Source organism: Chenopodium album, chromosome 2 (genome assembly GCF_948465745.1).
Source record: "Chenopodium album chromosome 2, dcCheAlbu1.1, whole genome shotgun sequence".
Taxonomy (NCBI): domain Eukaryota; kingdom Viridiplantae; phylum Streptophyta; class Magnoliopsida; order Caryophyllales; family Amaranthaceae; genus Chenopodium; species Chenopodium album.
Genome location: NC_137835.1, coordinates 69,816,299 through 69,838,476, shown reverse-complemented (window position 1 = coordinate 69,838,476; position 22,178 = coordinate 69,816,299). Strand labels below are relative to the sequence as shown.

The following is a 22,178-nucleotide window of genomic DNA, read 5'->3' as shown; positions in this document are numbered from 1 at the left end:
TGGCCTGTTTTATTTGTTATACACTTACACATGATTTTATTACATTATTTTTTAATCACAATATTGCATGTTAATCAAGACTGGTATTTGAATATGTTGCCTATTAACTTTACCCAATAAGGGCCATGTCCATTCATAATGGGCCCTATAAGTTTGGCCTTATTATCCTTGTCCAATAACCAAGTCTATCTACAGCCCAATTCCCCTTCATATATATATATTTGGCAAAAAACCCTATTATTAACTTCCAGTCTTCCAGCGTTTCTCACTTTCTCTCTCATACTTTCTCTCTCCCGTTCTTTATCTCCGTGCTTTCTCGATTGGTCTGGGGAACAAACTTGTGAATTGTGATTCATTACTGGTAATTCTTTAATTTTTTTGATTCATTTCTTAGATTAGACTTCTGATTTGATGTATATTTGTATTTTTTTTCCCATTTTCTTTTGATTTCCGCGAGTGTGAAATTGGGGATTGAAACTTTTTATTTGACTTATTCGCAAGTAACGATTTTAGGGTTTCCAGTTAAATGAATCTTTGGTCTTTGCTATTAATTGTGTTTTATGAAATTGTGTTCTTGGTTTTCTTTTGTTGTTAGTTTTGTGATTCTTTTCTTCCTAACCATTGACTATGTGTTAGTTTTAATAACAATTTTTTATACTTGGGAATGGAGATTGGGTTTCTTAGAAAATTCTGAGTTGTTTTTATTATTTATTTTTTTTTTTTTGGAAAATTAAATTCAAAATGGTGCGGTTTGGTTGAACTGAATAGTAATATAGTTTGATTTGGTTTTAAAAATCCCAAAACAAAGGGTTCGTTTGGCATTGCTGTGGTTTTCTGTTTTTTGGTTTTTTGTATTCTAAAAGTATAAGATATGTGTCCCATAATGAATAAAAAATTATATAAACTTATTAAAATTATGATAATTTTGAAAACTGACAACAGAAAAGTGGAAACACCTTTTTCTTGTTTTCTGTTTTTGGTTTTTGGTTTTAAAAAAAAACAGGAAACTGAAAACCAAAATTGATGCCAAACAAGCCCAAAGTTATACGATTTGGTTTCCGTTTGGGTTATAAATCAAAATCAAATCGTAAATTGAACTTTCACTTTTAATCACGAGTATTTCAAATGTAATCACCCCTAATCACAAAAAGTGTAACTTTTACAAAAAAATGGGTAAAACCCGATTGATTTTCGGAACAAACTTTTGAATTGTGATTCATTACTTGTAATTCTTAAATTGTTTGATTCCTTTCTCAAATTAGATTATAATTAATGTATGTTTGGATTTTTTTTTTCATTTTCTTTTGCTTTTCGTAAATGTAATTGGGATTGAAACTTTTGTTTGATTTAATCGCAGTTTACAATTTTAGGGTTTCCAGTTGAATGAATATTTGGTCTTTGCTATTAATTGTGTTTGATAAAATTCTGTTCTTGGATTTTCTTTTGTTGTTAGTTTTGTGAATTTTTTTTCATAACTATTAGCTCTATGTTGATTATAATAATAGTTTTTATTTTTATTTTTATTTTTTATATATTTTTTTTAATAAAACTTGGAGATGGAGATTGAGTTTCTTATAAAATTTCATTTGATTTTGTGAAAACCAAATAATAAACAACGTAGTTTGGTTTGGACTGAATAGTAATATAATTTGGTTTGATTTGAATACGGTTTGGTTTTTGTTTTGGCTATAAGCCAGAATCAAATAGTAAATCTAACTTTCACATCTAATTATGGGTCCTCTAATTGTAAATATACCTCTAATGACGAAAAGTGTATCTTTTTCGGTATAAAGGAGGAAAAATCGCCACGTTGAGGTCTGATTATTACGGGAACATAAGTATAATTTTGCACTAAAATGATTAAATTTACTATTAGATAAAACCGCTATTTGAATTACATAAGTGATTTTTAAGGCAAAATCGCTAATTCAATGATGAACTAATTGAAATGTTAATATTTTTTATGTTTTTTTTTAATTTATTTTTAGGAACACACATTTCATTTTATTGCCTTGTTCTCCCGGCAAACAAATAATTCAATTCCATGGACAACCCACCAAAAATCCCATGCCCCATCGACGGTGCTGAGATATCAGAGCTCGACGATTTCCTTCTGCAGAAGATTCTCTCCAAACTCCCGGCCAAAAATTTCGCATCAGCCGCATGCGTTAGCCGCGATTGGAATGACATTTGTAGTCGTATTCTATTTCGTCCCAAATTATTATCTGTCTTCTCTTTGAATACCAGCCTTAGGGTAAACTCTCTCTCCTCTCTCATCTAACCCTTATTCCATTAATGTCGAATTGAATTAATTGAATTGAATTCATTTCTTTGATTGAATTAATTGAATTGAATTCATTTCTTTGATTTGGTTGCAGGAAGCTGTGAATGAGGTGACTGAAAAGGTTCTTTCTGAGCCAATTCGACCTGATTTTGCAATTCTCTCGATTTGTCATAAATTTGATCTCGATGATGCTCATAAACTTGTAATTTTATCTTCTATCTCTTTCAATTGTTATTTTTTTTTATACTGAAAATTGTAATGGGGTTATGAAACTAACTTTTGAATTGTAATGTATTTGTAGATTACTGAGAAATTGGGTACTAAACTCCCGATTGTTACATGTGATGTCAATGGGATCATTGGAAGGGATGCGGAAACTGACTGTTTAAAAGAGGTGAGATTGTTTTTTCCTTGTGAATGTTGTGCTGGAATATATTGTATATTTGTATGATATTGTTTGTGATGGGTAAACACTTGAACATAGATTTATCCTACTATTATCCCTATCTTATACAAAATAAAGGATAACACTTTATCTTATCCTTATCTCACCCATAATTTTCTATCCTTATCCTATCCTCTTATGCTTCTTATTCATATCCTACAAATAATCTTATTATGCCTTTTTAAAATTTCACATAGACTTTAGACGTCCGAGATGATTAAAATCTCTTCAAATTTTTTTGTTCATACTTATGCAAGATAAGTTGGAATAACGACAAACCTGTTGGGCTATCTTGTCGGACCGCACACATACTCCACTCCAAATTAGTATGATATTGTTTGCTTTGGGCCTAGCCACACATATTTGTTTTTAGCTCCATCCCAAAAGGCCTCATACTAATTGAGTGTGCTTCCACTTATAAGGAAGTCATCCCTTCCTTATTTCTTCCATGTGGGTGTTGGGATGAACAACCCCAACAAACCTCCCCTCAAACCAAGGACCACTTAAACTCTTAGCCTCCCCTTAGACCAAGGACCACTTATAACTATCTTGCATCGCCGCTTTCACCACGAGACACGCCGCCTAAGCCACAAAATTAGAAGGACTTTCGACGTTAGGCACCACAATTGCAAGGTTATACATTTAAGGAAGCGTCCCACACACATAACACCCGTGTTTGTCCCGCTGAACCTAATACCACTTGTTAGGCCCGACTACCCGAGTCATCCACCTTGTCGGGCCGCACACGCACTCTACTCCACATTATAATGATATTGTCTGCTTTGACCAAGCACAAATTTATTTTTGGGCACCTTCCCAGAAAGCCTTCTCATACTAATTGAGTGTGCTCCAGTTATAAGGAAATCATCCCTTCCTTATGTCTTCCATGTGGGACTTGGGATGAACAACCCCAACAAAACCAAAAGTACACGGGAGCATTGTAGTTTTTTAACTTCTTACAAGTGCAAGATTAACAATGTTTGTTACCACCTTTACCCTAGCCTGACCTCCGCACATTTAATTGTAATTAAAAGAAACAATAGTACGAGATTTCACCCTGTTCTTACATGTTTTCATACAATAAAATCATGGCCTTTTTATTCTTCTTTCCCAAACTTGTCTTGTAACAAAGGAGTTCACCCAAATGAAGGCAATTAATGGCAAGCAACGAGCATCTTTCATAACCTTATGAAAAGCCTCTGGTGTATTAGTGGGTTTCACGCCTTATCTTAAGCCATTGTGTGGTGAATTATCCACCGATGAAATGAAATATCCATAAGTATCAACGAGCTTTGACATTCAACTCACCAATTTTGTTGTTACAAAGTACTCAATTATCTTAAAATTTTAATTTTATTTATTATTGCATTCTTCGTTCTGTTAACTACATTGGAGATTTCACATTTGCCAATACACATTTTATACCATTAATATCCCTTATCTTACTTTAGTAAAAATCATAAAAAATTTAATATTGTGATTGTACGTATCGAGATGAATCCAACAAGAAAATCACATGGCTTTGTTTTTCTAACGTATAAATCAAGATGGTTAAAGGAGTGTGTGTGAATAGTGTAAACTTTCCATCGTTGTGTTTAAAGATTAAACAAGCATGTGCAACTTTTCCAAAAGGAAATCTGAGTTAGAGGAATTCAATATCTATTGAAAACATATCTTCCCAACTACTATCAACTTCTCATTGTTGCCAAAATCCCTTTATGTCTTTTGAAAATGACACATAATCTTCCCCCTTGGATGACTTGATGCAAAATACATTTCATAACCATGATCCCATGTTTACAATAGAAAAAGCTGGAGGGAACAATTAAAAATTAGCTTTTGTACCCAAGGGTTTGAGTAATATGCCCTTATACTTGCCATATCGATGGGTTCCACTTATGGTGGTAAGGGGTCAATAGTGCTTAAAACCATTAATGGAAGGCTTAATGCCGTAAATTTCCTAATAAGTTATTTGAAAGAAAAAAAGTGAGAGAGGGAAAACAAAGAATCTTCGCAAGAAGGGGTTGTACATCATTCCTATGTCGTCTATGTGGTTCCAAGATTAGAATATTTCAAATTTCAACGCTTCTATGTTCTTTGTAAAATCTTTGTAAGGTTTCTTTGATCACCAAAATTGTCTTTAGTTTTGCTAATCAAGCATGAAGGATTTGTCTAAAAAGAGAAGCCATTTATTGGGAGAATTTACCGAGCAAATAAAATGAAGAAAGTAAGGGTGGACTTATTGAAAATGTAAAGCTTCTGTGACATATTATTTATTTATTTAAATTTAAATGACGTATCGACGTGTCCCCGTACCTGTATCGGACAGAGTCCTTGTGCCCGAAAATTTTGCAACTCGCCGAATTAGACACTTGGACATGTGTCCGTGTCCGACACTCGTTCTCGAGTCCATGTAACATACGGAGTAATCCTTTAGAGTTGTTTCATAAAAGGGTGAAAAAGAATCAAAGAACGTGGTTTCAAATCTTAACATGTTTTAGACTATCACCGAGAGTGTGGAAGCACTCCAAAAGTCATTTGTCGGAGCAGTTCACAAAGTAGCATGAAGCCTAGGCGCGACAACTTGAGGGAGGCTCAACCGTTTCCAAGATGGCCACAACCAACAAGCACCCTTGGTGAAAAGAAATCAGGACAAATTATTCGAAGAGATTTAGGGAGTGTTGACGTGTTGACATCAGTGAGAGATAAGTAGAAATATTTCATCTTCATTCGGCGCCAGTGATGGTCCCATGAGACATTTTGGTCTTGGGAAATGACTAGGGGTGGCAATGTCGGGTGCGAGTCAGATTTCGGGTTATGCTTAGAAACAATTAATAGTGTAAAACTTTATGTTATTACGAAATATGAAATTTTTGTAAAATCGGGTTGAATTCGGGTTGTTCGCGTTCGGGTCGGGTCGGGTTCGGGTTTCTCTCAATAACTTCGGGTCGGTTTCGGGTTGGGTTATTGGGTCAGGTTAGGGATTGCCATTGCCAGCCTAGAAATGACATTGAGAGAGAACCACCAAGAGGCAGGCTGGGAGAGCGGTGAACCATTGAGGTTGGGGATTTTGGAAATACTAAAAGCTTGAGATGCCCATATTTTCTGACGACTCCGATGGGTGGATACTCTGGCTAAACAATATTTTAAGTTCTACAACCTCACGTAGCACAAACTACTTCAAGCTGGTGTGGTTTCGATGAAGAATGAGGCGTTCAGGTGGTATAAATGGGAGAACTTGAGAAGGCCGTTGCGTGCGGGGAAGATATGAAGGATAGGGCTTTGACCTAGTTCTGACCGATGAACGCTAGCGCACTTCTTGAACAGTGGCTGGCGATTGCGGAGTACAAAAGGGAGATCTTTGAAAAGGCGTCGCCTCTCTTGACATGCTTGAAAGTTTGATGAAAGGGCAGTTTTTAAATGAATTGAAGGAGGACATATGGGTTGAGATCCGGATGCTTAACCTGTTTACCCTCGAGCAAGCTATGGACTTAGCAACCCAAGTGGAAGAACGGAATCGGATCCATAGGTTAAAGAATTCGGGTAGGGCTTTCTCTAAATCGAGTTCGTATTCATATTTTAATCGGAGTCCAACATGCACCTTATTAGGAGGGGAAGTGGGCAGGCCCAATCTGCCACTTTTCACTCTATTAGCCAGCTTAGCAAGCCAACCCAAAGTTCAATGGGCTAAGCTAATTCAAACAAGGCCTCAAAGGCTAAATCCACACTAAACTCTTCACGTTTTAGTGGAGAAGTTAGGAGACTGAGAGAAAGGGAGCTGCAAGACAAGAGGGCTATGCTTCAAGTTTGATGGAGGATGGGGATTTTATCATGTGTGTAAGGCGAAGGAGCTAAGTGTGCTTTTAGTAAAGGAAGAGTTTGTGGAAGGCGGTGAAGGCGAATTCGCGGCCTTAGAAAGGGCGTATGAGGAAGAGGAAGAGAAGCCTATCGAAATATCGATTAACTCATAAGTGGGGATCACAAATCCTAAAACAAAGAAACTATTGGGAACAAGTGAGGGTGAGGGAGTAGTAGTGATGATTGACTCAAGGGCCACTCACTATTTTATATCCTTGTTCGTAATGGAGAAGTTAGGAATACCAATAGTAGGTAGTGGAGTGTTTGGTGTTTCGATAGGCAATGGAGAGGTAGTGAAGGGACAAGGGCAATGTTTAGGAGTGAAGCTCAAGTCTGGTGATGAGGTAAAGGTGGTAGATGATTTTTACCCCTTCACTTAGGGAAATCTGACCTCATTTTTGGAGTACAATGGTTAGAGAAGCTTGGGGCGGTGCTTACAAATTTGAAAACTCAAGTGGAGGGTACTCTGAGCCTTAAGGGAGACCCCTCTTTGTCCCTCATCGGGATAACCTTGAAGGCCATGATTAAAACATTGCGTAAGGGGAAGGGAGGAATACTTGTGGAGCTAAATCGAATGGAGGAGATTGTGAGTGAGCAAGAAGGAGAAGATCTTGAGTTTTTAAAAGGAGCCCTCATGGAATTTCCGGAGGTGTTTGAGAGTCCTAAGGGGCTACCTCCAACTAGGGGCCATAGACATGCTATATCTCTCAAAGAAGGGAGCAATCCTGGTTAGCTTTCGACCATATAGGTACCCGTAATTTCAAAATGATGAGATTGAGAAGCTCGTTCGTGAAATGCTTGAGGCGGGTATAATTCGACCCTCCACTAGCCTGTTTTCTAGCCCGGTTCTTCTTGTCAAGAAGGACATGTTATGGCTTTTTGTGTTGACTAATGGGCTTTTAACAAGAAACCGTCCCCGATAAGTATCCAATATCGGTCATTGATGAGCTATTAGATGAATTGGATGGTGCTCAAGTATTCTCAAAACTCGACCTCAAAGCCGCCTATCATCAAATACTAGTGAAACTCGAGGATACACACAGGACGACATTTCGCAATCATGAGGGTCATTACGACTTTAGTGATGCAATTTGGGCTCACCAATGCACTGGTAACATTAATTCCGACCCTATCTTCGGAAGTTCTTGTATTTTTTTATGATATTATTGTGTGTAGTGTTAGTCAAGATGAGCATGTGAAACATTTGCAAATTGTCTTAGCAACACTAAAAGAGCATCAACTGTTTGCCAATTGAAATTTTTCTGGATTTGGCAAAGGTGAAGTGGCTTAGTTAGGCCATGTAATTTTGAAGAATGGGGTTGTTGTGGACCAAGAGAAGGTGTGGTCCATGATTACTTGGCCCACTCCAAAAACTTTGAGAGAACTTAGAGGCTTTTTAGGCCTTACAGGCTACTATAAGAAATTCATTTCCCATTATGCTCACATTGCTCATCCACTCACTTTCTAAGTTGGTCAGTGGAGCCACACAAGCGAGAATTCGAAGAAGGCTATGTCTACTGCTCTAGTGCTTGCCATGCCTAATTTCCATAAAGAATTTATTGTGTAGACCGATGCCTCGAAATGTTCAAGAACATGGTTTTGATGGAAGAACAAAGACTAATGGCTTTCTTTAGCAAAGTCTTGGGGTCAAGCGATCGATGTGTATGACGATTCAAAAAATGGAAGCATTGCCTTTGAGGGAGGAGATTTGTGGTTCGAAGTGACCAACAGAGCTTACGACACATTACCTAACAACGAGAGGTTGGAATGGATTATCAAAAATGGGTTCAGAAATTAGTCGGGTTCGATTCTGACCTTTAATACAAACCTGGGTCCTTAGATTGGGTCGCGGACGACCTCTCGTGAAGGGGGGAAGATGAGTTAGAGCTAGCGGCTTTGGTAACCACACAAGGTGTTAATTGTGTGTGAGAGAGAGAGAGAGAGAGAGGATGCGGTGTTGAGTATACTGAAGCATGACATATTAGATGGGAAAGAGAGTAAGTGGTATATGATAGAAGGAATCCGACTACTTTACAAGGGGCGAGTGGTGTTGTCGAAGAATTCTAGCCTAAAATCGACACTCTTTAAGGCTTACCATGATTCGCCGGATGGCAGACACGCAGGTGAAACGAAGACTTATTTGAGGATCGCAAGGGAATGGTTTTGGCAAGGGATGAGGCGCGACATGATTGATTATGTGCGAGCTTGCCTCGTTTGTCAAAAAAACAAACACTCTCTTCGGCGGGGTTGCTATAACCATTGTTGATTCCGGAGGCAATGTGGGAAGATATAACAATAGATTTTGTGGATGGGTTGCCACGATCGAAGGGAGTTGATACGATTTTGGTAGTGGTGGATAGGCTGTCGAAATATGCTCATTTTATCGGGGTATGACACCTGTTTTTGGCTTTGACATTTTTTTGTGCATTATGGAAATAACTTTTTCGCTTGCATGGGGTAGAATTGAAAAAAGCACCTCATACCATCCCCAAACCGACGGTCAGACCAAAGTAGTCAACAAGGGGCTCGAGACATATCTTTGTTGTTTTGTTGGGGAACAACCTAAGATGTGGGCTAAGTGGTTGCCATGGGCCGAGTTTTCTTATGATACTGCAGTTTACTCTTCCACACAAATGTCTCCATTTTGTGTTCTCTATGGAAGGTATTATCCTAAGATAATAAAGGTGGGGTCGTGTGGGATGAGCTGAAATTAAACCTGATGTGTGCCCAACAGGTCATGAAAAGAAGCACAGATGCATAGAGGCGAGATGAGGATTTTCACATTGGTGATTTGTGTTCCTTAAGCTGCAGCTGTATAGGCAACGTTTTGTGGTCAAGAGACCTTTTGAGAAGCTTGCAGCGCGATACTATGGACCTTTCAAGGTCATTCAGTGCATGGGTAAGGTTGCATATAATTTGGGGTTGTCGGAGAATTGTCGCATTCATCCAGTGTTCCATGTTTCGCAATTAAAAAGAGTAATAGGGGATCTACCGAGCTTAGCACCATTCCAGGCAGATCACTTCCGTATTGGAGTTGGTGGTGGATAGGGCAAGGAGGTTGTTCAAGAGGTCTTGGTGAAATGGAAAGGGTTACCAGAGTTTGAAGCCACGTGGGAGGAGGCGAAGTCAATCATTAAGCGATTCCCGACTTCCACCTTGAGGACAAGGTGGTGGTTTTGGGGGGGGGGGGGGGGGAGTAATGCAATGAAACAACCCAAGCCATCCATTGTGTGCACCTGCTGCATGAGGGGACAGCAGCAGAGGGGGGGGGGGGGCAACAACAAACTACTACAGTAGCAACTAGAAACGGCACTAAAGCTGCAGGGCACTTTTGCTTTGCACTGGCTATTTTGGTAGCTTATGGAAGAAGACAAGATTAGTTAATGAATCAATTAAAGCTCATGCCACATCACTTGTAATAGATTAAGTTAAATAGCAAGAAGTGAGGAGTGAGAAGGTATTCAGAAATTTGTATTGGTATATTAAAGAGTGATGGTCTAAAGCCATTAGTTTGTAACCTTGAAAGCCTTTGGCTACTATCAATCAATCTGCCACTATCTTCTTCCATTCTTTTTCTATTTCTTATCTTAATTCCTAACTTGAGCACGTAGTGCGTTGCATTTCATGATAGCTTATTTATTTATTTGTGTAGCTTATTATTGACTTAAGAACTGGACAGGTGATGTTCCCAAATTTTGATGATGATGCTGATCATGATGATCATTGTCCTCTGCACAATGGGGGTATTTCATTAACAATTGGATATTTGCCTAGCCTTAAAGTTGGTATCATCTCACTTCCTAAAGCAAAACAGGTATATGCTTTGTAACATAGTCCCCATTTCATCACCATTAAATTAGCAGAACTTGAACATTGAAAGTGAACAATTTTTGTATTGATAGGGAGGTAGTATTGACAAGTTTGTGATGGACCTGAGGCGGTTTTCAGCTTCTGTATCAGGTCTCACATCCCCTGAGGCAATCATAATGTTTGGAGTGAGTTCTTTATTTGTTTCTTGCTGAAAAGCTATAATTTCCTCTTTGAAATATCTTTTGGTTGAATGCTTCAATTTTGTTTTTATTTTTTATTTATTTTTTATTATGGTGATATAGGATTCACAAGCTCATATGAAACCTGTTCTCGAAAAGTTGGGTGAGTTTCATTCTCTATTTTATATTATCACTTGCAAATTCCTCCTAAGAGATGAAGAGAACTTCAAAATTAGTGCTATGACTGACATGCATGCTTATTTTAGGAGGGAAAATAAAAACCGAAAAATTCAAGATTGATAAACAAAGTTTGTTACCAACTTTAGAGAGTAATTTTCTCTTATAGGTGTGAATGAAAGTTCAAGTGAAATTTAAGTTGAGTAAGAGGAAGAATTTGGCTGGCTATGCTATTTAAAGTCTAAATGCCAATGCTTGAAGCAATTATGTGTACGCTCTGAAGTTCCCTCCTAGTTGCAGTCCATTTTTATTTGTTAGAGAGGATAAAGTTTTTGCTTTGCATTGTATTAGTCCGTATCACCAATAAGGTCTGTGAATTTATGCCGCTCATCATATGTATAAATTTGACTTCATATTTGCTGGACAAATATTATCAAGGCATGGTTTAGACTTTAGAGTATTAGCTACTCATGGTCTTCATAGATGTTTAGTTACATGTCTCCTGTTATGGTCCAGAACATAATATTAACCGCTGTTTTTTTTTTTTTTTTTTTTTTTTTTTTTTTTTTTTTTTTTTTTTTTTTTGTTAGAAAGGAGGCAATGATCTACAGACTATTTGCTAATATCCTGAACTCCTAAACTGTCTAGAAATCAATCAGCAGCCTCTATTATGGATCATTCCATGTATCATCAATAATTGTGATACCACTCTTTCCATGTTTCCTTAATAATTTCTAATAATATACCCATGTGTATGTTGTGGCGAGGTTTTTGATCAATCCTTCTTTGAGATGCATATTTACCCAAATTGTGTCGCTGCAAATGCATAAGAGCTCAATTAGAATGAATTTTTTGAATAGTACATAAAAACCTCCAATAATGGCACATTGATTTTGTTCCTATATTCCATTGAGCTAGATTTTGTAGTTGTACGTCCTGAAGGTAAAGATTATGCCCAACCATTGCATGTTAAACTCTTTTGGGAAAACAATGTTGTAATAGTTTCACTTTCTGACAAGCTGCAATTTGTTTCTAAACAGTTGAGTTGGCAACTTTGTATTAGATTTTTTTTCTTAATGATAATAAGCTCTCAATTATTTCCCATCATCACGACCATCATATATCTCAAGCATCAACTTCCCTGAATTGCTGGCTTAGAAATGTTAATGAAATTATTATATAAAACCAGTATAAATGTATGTCTAAAAAAAGACAATAAACATAGCCCACAAATTTTAAAGCAAGTAACCACAGTACCACTGAGAGGTATAGGCAGGTTAGTGAAGATGTTTAGGAGATTGATATCAGAGCTGTTTGGCCTTTGGCAAAAAAAAAAAAAAAATAAAAAAAAAAATCTTGAGCATGGAGATCAACCTGAAGCCTTGGATAATGGAAGGGGGCTAGAGGGTTGGGAGAAGGAGAATTGCAGCTGATAAATGATCTTGACAACGGGGACCAATTTTCTGGCCATCTGGTGAGTACAGAGTACCTGATATTCAAAATTTCAAATGCACCTGTACTGAGGTGAAGCAAGTGGTACATGTGTGGTAAAGAATAGGGAGATGCTTCTAGCTATGTTTTAGTAGAGCTAGCTATTGATTTGTTTAGGCATACATTTTGCTATTACTTTCTGAAAATAGTCATTTGGTACATATTGTATGTATTCCCTTGGCTTTTACTTTTCTAAAATGGTTTTAAATTGCAAAATGCTGGCTCGGCAGATATTCCTTGCTTCATCATATCATGATCATAAATCCATAATTGCTAAATTCTTGTTATGCTGGATTGATTATCATTGCTGATTTATAATGACTTCTGCTAAAGAATTATAGGCCAAATCGTATTGAACTGCTCTTCATTAGTCCATCTATTATTCCATGGGCCAGTCTATCCATATTCCTTTTGGAACCTAATATATTAATTAGATTATTGATATCACTTGGGCAGTTGTTGGAACCTACAATATTATTTGGTCCTTCTTTGTTGGTTGAGTTGAGCACCCTAGATCCCTTTGGCTTCAGGCTTTCATTAGGTTTTGGCCAAGTGTAGTTGGCTGTTTCATTATGACTGCTTCTAATATTCCATTCCTTCTGCTTGTTGAAAATTTGAAATCAAGTTTATTGTTTCATCATGATTTACAATGCACTCTATGTTTGACCTTGATATTATTCATTTAGTCCTTCAAGCGGCTTGGCTTAGGTCCAGGGTAAAGTGGCTATTTTAGTGTATTGTTTTTCTTTTTGTGTTTAAACTGTGTATTTCTGATTTTAGCTTTCCCATGATCAATTTCATACTTATTTTTTTACCGCTGACTTTTGTGTCCTGCAGATTACGCGTTGTCTAAAAAAACTGTCATTGCTGGAAATGAAATCTGCAGTTTCAGGCATTCAAGCATTGATACAGAAATCATTTCAACACATCGAGGACAGGAATCATCTTATGATGCTGTTGCTCTTGTTTTTGCAATGGAGAGAACTACATTTGGTGGTATAACATATTGCCTTCTCTTTTTGCATACAGAAATTTCCCTGCTATAATTTTAGTTTCTTTGGTAGCATATATGATATGTTCATTTGGGTTAGGGTTTATGTTGTATGAACTGATACAAAAACCTTGGTAATTGTATTATTGATAGAGTGGGGATTCTGTATGTGCGAGGGATGTTGCTGCATTAGATGATATTTTTTGTTGTTACCTACCTTATGTTCACATTCACTATTCAGGATTTTCTTGTAAAGTGCACCAATTTTAAATTTGAGAATTTGGAAGCATTCTTGTTATGAATTCATTTTGGTTTGAGGCCATGCTGGATGAACTGCCTTATTTTATTTAGTACCTTGGACCGTGGTATTAAATATAGCCACATCACTACATCGCGACCGCATAGTAAATGATCTTGAGATTACCACGACCGAATTAAAGGCTGAAACAGCTGCAAACCACCCATATTACAAGTGATTTTGCAATTATTATTGCGATTGTGACCAGATCTCAGATTTAAAACAATGCCTTAGATTCCTTGGTAACTTTGATTTATTAGAGTGGATTCTTATTATCATCTGCAAATTTGTGATACGCATATTAAGTATATAGGAGATAAAATCTTGGTTCATTTTGCCAACCCTATCATAGGGATTAAGCCTTCAGTAGTGTAGTACTCTTGTGTTCATAAGCTTCAGCGTGGTGGAGTTGACGAGTCGTATGTCTTCTCTCTGAGGAGCGAGGACAATATAATTGTCATGGCCATTCATGTGTGACCTTTAGTACTCATCATCTGCACATAAGTGTACAAAGTTTACTATTGTTATTGAAGTAAAAAATTTTATGCAGAGAATTAACTTCCAGATTGTACCCATGCTCATGTAAAACCATAAATAATTCTTGCTATGAATCATAGGCTTTTTACATTGCTCCGAACCTTCTCTTTGTTGTATTTCTATAGGATATTATGCATGTGGTTTTTTAGAGTTTAAACTTGTTGCACATTTCTTATTTGGCTTCAGTTCTCAAAGTTACTACCCCACACATGTCATTGAATACTTTTCATATATGATAGAGTTTAAACTTTATCTTGAATGCTTTCTTTTGCAGTTAAGTAGTGAATTATGACTTTGGCCCCTTCTTAATATGCAGGTCAAGGGAAAATTGAATTTCATTATGCAGTAGGAGCTGGAGTTACTGCCGTGGGCCCAACATATCAAGTGGTTTCTGCTAAAAGGAGTACCCCTGACTTTACCACATGGTTGACTGCCAAACGAGAGGGAGAAAATGAGATTCTTGATGGTGAAGGATTGTTAAATGCTTATGAAATGGAGGTATGCTTGTGTCTTTGCAATGAAGTGTTTAAATTTATTAGTGGCTCAAGTATTTGGATATCAACCTCAACTTGTATTCAAATGTGAAAATTATGTGAATTTTTCAATGCTAGTTATATATTTATAATATATTTATAATTGCAAGATTTGCAGCTAACAACTATGAGTATATTTTTTATGTTGTATATGGCTATGCTTTTTTGCTTGTATGTTTATATATTTGCATGTGAAGAAAAATTCTTTCTGGATTATTCAGATGGGCAATCTATTCCCGGATTTTGATCTGCACATTGGGATAAGAAAAAGAAGAAAATATTCCATTGGCTCAGAGCAGGCTAGATATGTGAAGACTGTGGCCTATCATCCTGTTCAAGAGTAAGACATCTGACTATTATTTATTACAAATATAAGTTTAAAGAACATGTTGCTGCCCCATGCATATGTATATGCTACTTTGTTAGTGTAATCACTAACAACTGTGTTTGAATGCTTGTTATATATATACTGAACACGAGTGGTATTCTACTCTGTTAGATACTGTAGTACAGATGGTCTTCCATGCTTACATCTTTTGGACTATATATGCTGCTTCTTTAGTTAATCAATAAAGAATGTAACCATGCTTAGAGCAAGATGTACAATAAATGGGATAACTGCAAAAGTTTTGTTGCAATAACATAAAACTACCACCCTGAGCTATCAATACATTTGATGAAAGACCAGATCATCCTCTAGAGAATTTCATATTTCTAAACTTGATTTAGGTTTTAAAACATATTGGAGTATCTATCAATGCTTATTAGATTTTAAAATTTGCAGTTTTTGCTGTATTTTGTCATGAAATTATATACTTATATACTGATAGATTGGACTTTGGGCTTGGTTAAATCTTTGAAGTTTGAATCAGTGAGGAGTAAGGGCTTGTCTACATAATTTGGGGTTTCTCACCCTCTCTTTTTTATTTTCTCTTTAATTTAGTTTGGAACCAAGTATTTGTTTTGCAGTTTCCAGTTATTTGCTGGATAAGTTTTTAATATGGAAAAAGAGTTGGCTTCTCTCGTATTCTGTATTTCTGCGTCAGTTTCTCTCTTTTTCTTCACCAGTTAGCAGCTCATTGTACTCTACATCTAGCAAATGTTTAGTTGGTTTATGTTGCTGGATTGATAGAAAATGATAACCCTTAGTTTTGGCTTTTAGTATTATAGTAGGTTTCATTCTTACATTGGGTTAGTGTATATACACTTCCTCCGTTAAGTTCTTTGCACCTTCCATTTTAGTGTGCTCTTTAGTTCTTTACACTTATTTTACTCTAATATTTTGGCAAACACCTTCCCATTCACTCTGTCATACTTTTTCCAACTATTGCTTACACCACTCGGCTTTCCACAATCTTTCTACCTTTTCCACCTTTTTCTTACACCCACCCAAATTTTCACAATCTCTTTCCTACTTCATTCACCTATTCATTATACCCAGACCACCCACTCATCACATCAACAATCTCTCATCAATTGCATTAATTTGTGTGCAAATAGTAATCATAAAGTACTTTCAGGGAACAAAAGTAGTACATAAAATTAAGATCTAGTAAGAACCATACCCTATTATGAGAATTGATAATCAATTTGGGGTTTTTAAATCATCATAATTAGACAAATGATTAAGGTTCTTCCCATGACATTCTCTTAATTTTTCCACTTCTCAAATTAATTCTAGTTTCTTGGTGCTGAATGAAAACTTATTTAAAGTAAAAGAAAAATACTATTAACATTTACTATTTGCACACAAATTAAGGCAATTGAAGGGAAAGTGGTGATGGGGTGAATAAGTGTAAGAAAAAAAAATGAATTAAGTAAGAGAGATTTATAAAGAGTGTGGGTGTTAGTGAGTTGAAAAGTGTTTAAATTATGGTGTGAGAGGGTTAAAAGTGTCAAAAGGATATGCCAAAAATGAAATAGAGTGAAAGTGAAGAATTTAATAAAATACACCAAAAACAAAAGGTTCTTAAAACTTTTAGAAACGTGTATAGATTTGTTGTTTTCTATTTGATGATTTATTGTTATTTTATTATAATTAAATAATATTCCTCTGTTCTCTGTTAATTAGGACGTCGAGATTTTTACACTTGTCAATGCACATATTGAACCATGAGTATCTTTAATTATATTTTAGTAAAATTGTAAAGGAAAAATACAAATAAATAATCCCAATTTTGCTCCATCTTCCCAAAACAATTCCACCTTTTACACATATCTTCTTTTAACAATCCTTTTGATTAGCATGTTAAATAGTTTTAAATTGATTTTTTTAATCTCTCCACCCACCTCCCTACACCCTTCCCATGGCTACCCATCACCATAACCACCACAAACCCACCCACTGTCGTCTTAAATGTAACCTCAACCCCACCCACTGCCGTTCTGGACCCCTAAACACTCAACTCCACCACCGCTAACCCGGAAACGACAAAATCCCACCCAACCACCAAAAAAACCCTTATAACCACCTCAAAATCCCAACCCCGACCCTGAAAAACCTCTACCCATGCCGGAAAATCCCTTAACTACCTTGAAAACCAACCCCAAGCCCAAAAACCCCACCCCTAGCCCTGAAATCCCCTTACCCACGAAGGAAAACCCTAGCCACCACCCAAAACACCAAACCTCGAAACACCCACCCGGCCACCCCTATCCACCCCCAAAACACCCACCCCAACCCTAGAGCTCCTTCTCACATCCCCTTATCATTTTTTGCTCCTCCGATTCAACATCATCATCATCATCACCATCAGACATTAGTTTTTCTGATTCAATTTTTTAAGTTAATGTATCTCCCACACAATCGAGCTCTCATGTGTTTGGCCCATGATCGGTGGATGGCTGTTCTAAGGCGTGTACCCGTGGGCCCTAGCACTACTGGACGTCATTCTAAGACAAAATGAGAATGAATTTGAAACAAAATAATGATCACTATGCTCCCTATTAGAATGTTCAACCTACTCATTCTGCAGCATGAAGCATAACACTATAGTATATTAGACCTTTTCACCTAGTCCTAGGTTCACAGTCATAATCGGTTTTTGTATTATGATTGCTCAAAGTTCTGTTTCCAATGTCTACAGATCACTATGGATTGAGTTCAACTTTGTTGTTTGAGCTCTCATTATGTTATTGTCTTGCCTAAATTATGATTTTTACCAATTATAAATATGTATTTCACTTTAGCCATAATAATTTACTCCGTACTGTATATGTTGTGTTTGAAACTGCAACTTTTATAATTTTTTTATCCAATTCATTTTTATAAAACAGCTGAGGATCAAAGGACTTCCAGGATTCGTTTGTGTAACGTCCTCGTTTTCTTTTTTGAGCTTAACATGCCCACTTGATGTCACTATTTAGTTATTGAGTATCCTGAACATCTATATGCTATTTCTGCATTCTATGCTGTTGTTGACTTTTGCCAAATTTGATTTTGCAGGGGAGATGATCATTACCTGTATGTTGGAGGTTTGGATATTAAGACTGGTGATAAATTTCGTTATTACATTCCTGATAAAGAGTATGCATTGGATTCATGTGCCACTGTATCTGAAAACTTTGGCAAGCTAAAGGACAAGGATATCATCGGAGGTTTAGTATTTTCTTGCTGTGGCCGTGGTGATTTTTTCTTTGAGAAGCCAAATGTTGATAGCTCCCCAATCTTGGATAATTTTCCTAATATTCCGCTGGCAGGAATTTTTTGTGGTACTGAAATTGGACGTGGTTTCCCCAATTTAGGGCAAGAAGAAGCTTCAGAAAGTCTCTTGCATGCCTATAGTTCTATCTACCTACTTCTGTCTTACATTCCGCCTACTCCTAGGCCATAGAATGCTAGCGGAGAACCTCTCCGTGCTTGCTTAAAGAGGGTCTTGTATGCAAAGCAAATGACAAGTATTGAGAAAGCTTTGTGTTTTTCGTTTGTACCCTGATAGAATAAGTATGACTGCCTTAAATTCATGCTGGTGATTGTTCTTTGTCTGAGTTATTTGCTGGTAGAACTTGAAATATATTTTTCTATTTTAACAAGTAGCGGCAGCGCACTAGTTGTTTATTAGCGGTATGGTTTTCTGCTCTTCTTCTAGGAAGAGAACTGGTTGATGATGCTTGAACTGTTTAGGTTACTAATTGATTTAATCCTCAAATTAAGATAAAAGATATATATTATAGAGTGCACGAGGGTGTTGTAGCTGTACAGTTAGGCCTTATATTTGGACTTTAGCTTATTGGTCAGTACCTATTTTGAAAGTAACCCATCTATCTATCTTTCAGTTTTTATTGAGTTTTTACCTCCTTTTTTCTATTCTGTTATCCCTGATTGTTTTCTCTACAAATTTTTTCTATTAACCCAAACATGAACCGCATTTTTTTTTTTTTGGTGTTTCTATTTCATGCTGGTTTTAATTTATTTATTTGTAGTAGTATTGCTGAATTCCTCTTGACATTTGTTCCTCTCTGGAACTTTGGGTACGACAACTCGTATGAGTTTTATGATTTTTCTTTTCTTCTATTGTTCATGATATTGGGTTGTTTTCTTGATCTTTGTTTGTTCACTTACTCTTGTCTTTTCTATATTTGATATCTTTTGATTCCATTTATTGCCTTGTCCTTCTTACTGGTTATATGCTATTCACCTCCCCTTTGGAAATTTGTCATACTAATGGTATTTATACATCCAATCTGTGGTTTGTTTATTTTAATTTTTTAGTTCCTTCTATTTTACTTATATATCTGACCTTAGTTTCAATTTGAAACTTGCATTATTTTCACTCTTTTGATTTAAGTGAGTTGAATTATGACTTTGTTAATCAGCTTCTCTTGGTATTTGTTTGGAATTCTGTTAATTTTAAGTGATTTTCTTCCTTGGGCTTTTTCTTTTCTTTTGCTCTTATGTTGGTCTTGCTATTTTTTCCATTTTCTACAATTTTTCCTCTTTTTTTTTACCGGAATTTATGCTTTTTTGTTTTGTGCTTCTATTCGAACTTATGACAATTGTCTTTTTAAGAACTTGGTTTTATGTTTTTGCAACTGTCCCAGATCATATTGTTACTGCATTACTCTTTGTAATGTGTTTTTTGTTTCATTCTTTATCATACTCTTGGTTCTACTTTATATTTTTGTTTTTGTTACGAGTATTATTTCTCCTTCAATTTGATTTCTTTCTCTTCTTATGCTCTTCTGTTTGCTTTAACAGTTGTTCCCTACTTTCGAAGTCAGTCTTCCTACGTTTATGTGGCTTGGATTATTTCCTTATGCAGTTGGTCTTTCTAAGACCTGGTTTTTGGATATCCCCTATAACTTGGTATTATGTTGTTCTATCTCTTTTCTGTTTAAATGAAGACTGTTAGCTGGAATTTTCGGGGTGCAAAGTGTTCTCAGCCTATCAGTGAGATGATTTTCATTAAAAAGAAATGTAACCCAGATATTTCTATTACTATTGAAACCATGGTTTCTCTCTGTAACAGTCATAGATTGAGTAAAACTCTTGGCTATGAATCTGTCCATATTATCAACCCTCAAGGCCGTTGTGGGGGGATGTGGATTTGTTGGAAACTTGGAATACATCTAAGTTAAATGTAACTACTAGCTCCGTTTCATATTATTTGCAACGATTTGACATAAAGTAGAGAGGAAAAATGTCTAATTATTGCAAATAATATGAAGCAGAGGTAGTATTATACATTTACAACATCGCATTGCATCTTTAATTATTCATGACTTAGCTCAAGATAATGTCTTTATGCTTTTTGTTATCTGCACCTGCTTAGTCATCTCAAAAATGTATGTTTTGGTCTGATATCTTTAATCTTGTTTCTAATACACTTCTTCCTTGGTGTCTTGTTGGAGATTTCAATGACAAGTTCTTACTTGCTGATAATAAAATTGCATGTTATGGACTTACAAAATTGCATGTTATATATGAAGATCTTGATCGTTACTTTGTTAGTTCCCAAATGTCCTCTCTTTATCCGTGTGCTAATGTTTTATATGAACATTTTTCAGTTTCTGCGTGCTTCTATAATTTTAGTCACTGATAATAATCGGGCAAATACAAGTTTATCTGTCAGATAAACGAATTTTTGTTAATCTGATGGTATTTTTGTAAATATATTGAAAAAGCATGGTCATTTATTTAGTACTTTTGATGAGTTGTCCAATTACTGTTTGCAACTTGCTTTTACTGTTTGGCGAGGAAATTACACTTGTGCTTCTCAACTAAATAACTAATACATGAAAAGACGCATGTACCGCTCCACTGATACTTAAAAAATGATTATAATTGATCCACTGATATTTATTTGGGGGAATTAACTGGGTACAACTCATAATAATCTCACTCCTAAATTATCTACCAATTAATATTATATACTCCTGGATCACGGTACTTCACTACTCCATACCGAGTATACTTGAGTTATTTTGCTTAAGTCTTATGTTATTTTGCTTAAAACCTTGTGTTATTTTGCTAAAATAATATGTTATTCACTAATTTACTTTAACATCATGTATAAAAAAAAAAAAAAAACATGGATTTATTTATTTATTTTTATTTTGGTGTTTTGCATTTATTAAAATAATAACATGTAATTATTTAAAAAAATAACATATATATAAATTGAAATAATAAGAGGTTCACCTCAAAATAAGATGAATTTTATAAATCTAGAGTAGCGAAATATAAAATAACATATACTTATTTTAGAATAACATATATATAAATTGAAATAACAAAAAGTTCATAATAAAATAACATAAATTTTATAAACTTGGAGTACCATGCACCACTATACTCTAGGAGTAGCATAGAATTTGCGGTATTTTCAAACTAAGATAAGTCTAAATTAGACTAAACTGTTATCGGTTGTATATCAACTACTATTAGACCCTAATAACCTCCATATCCAATAACATCTTATTCGTCAAAGAGAAAAATTTCTTTTATTTGGCCAAAAATTCTGTGGCAAATTGCCAGAACATTGGGGTTAATTAAAGGTGATCGGAGCTCTCGTTTTTTCACGAGTCGATGAAATTGCGTTTTAGTAAAAAGCAAATTTTTTGACTTCAAATTGATGATAAACAATAGGTTGATAGTCCCTCTAAAATAACTAATCTGAGTATTTTATTCTGAATTTTCTAAAAGATTCAAATCTGATCATCCCTTCCAAAGAGTTATCTCTCTACCTTGGATTGATCCAGTTTCTCTCTACCTTGAATTGACTACCTTGGATTGATCCTGTCAATTCCTCCGCTGATAATATGGAACTTACTAATGCTTTTACAAATGATGAAATTAGGGCGCTTTCTTTGATATGTCTCCCTATAAAGCCTCGAGTTCCGATTGGCTATGGTCTAAAATTCTTTCAACACTATTATTGGACGATATTAAGTTCGGATGTCTGTAAAGTAATAAAAAGCCTTTTCTATAATGCATTCTCTTAAAAGAGCTTGATCATACTATTATTACATTGATTCCCAAAATTGCTTATCCAACTAAGGCAAGTTAGGGCTTGTTCTAATAGACTGAAATCAAGTGAAGTGAAGATGAATATTTTTAAAAGAAGGAAATCAGGA

The 22,178-nt window shown here is 35.8% G+C and overlaps 1 protein-coding gene across 2 annotated transcripts; it reads left to right on the top strand.

Moving 5' to 3' along the window:
- Nucleotides 1–146: 146 nt before the first annotated feature.
- Nucleotides 147–20,056, top strand: LOC145586819 (F-box/LRR-repeat protein At5g63520-like). Of its 2 annotated transcripts, XM_081643765.1 has the most exons (12): nucleotides 147–361; nucleotides 1,989–2,254; nucleotides 2,379–2,486; nucleotides 2,586–2,678; nucleotides 10,267–10,401; nucleotides 10,490–10,582; nucleotides 10,700–10,739; nucleotides 13,082–13,240; nucleotides 14,387–14,568; nucleotides 14,825–14,943; nucleotides 18,049–18,200; nucleotides 19,801–20,056. In XM_081643765.1, exons 2-12 carry the CDS (start codon nucleotides 2,045–2,047, stop codon nucleotides 19,875–19,877), a joined length of 1,368 nt encoding a protein of 455 aa, XP_081499891.1. In that variant the 5' UTR covers nucleotides 147–361; nucleotides 1,989–2,044; the 3' UTR covers nucleotides 19,878–20,056. The 2 variants fall into 2 exon arrangements, with proteins under 2 accessions (XP_081499891.1, XP_081499883.1); XM_081643757.1 differs by lacking the exon at nucleotides 19,801–20,056 and having other exon boundaries at nucleotides 150–361; nucleotides 18,049–19,371.
- The last annotated feature ends 2,122 nt before the right edge of the window (nucleotides 20,057–22,178 follow it).

What these genes read in the sequence shown, in the direction of transcription:
- LOC145586819 (XM_081643757.1), top strand. Translation starts at nt 2,045, where the DNA reads ATGGACAACCCACCAAAAATCCCATGCCCCATCGACGGTGCTGAGATA. An exon ending in CACTTCCTAAAGCAAAACAG is followed by an intron (nt 10,402 to 10,489) that starts GTATATGCTTTG and finishes TTGTATTGATAG; the next exon opens with GGAGGTAGTATTGACAAGTT. An exon ending in AGGCAATCATAATGTTTGGA is followed by an intron (nt 10,583 to 10,699) that starts GTGAGTTCTTTA and finishes ATGGTGATATAG; the next exon opens with GATTCACAAGCTCATATGAA.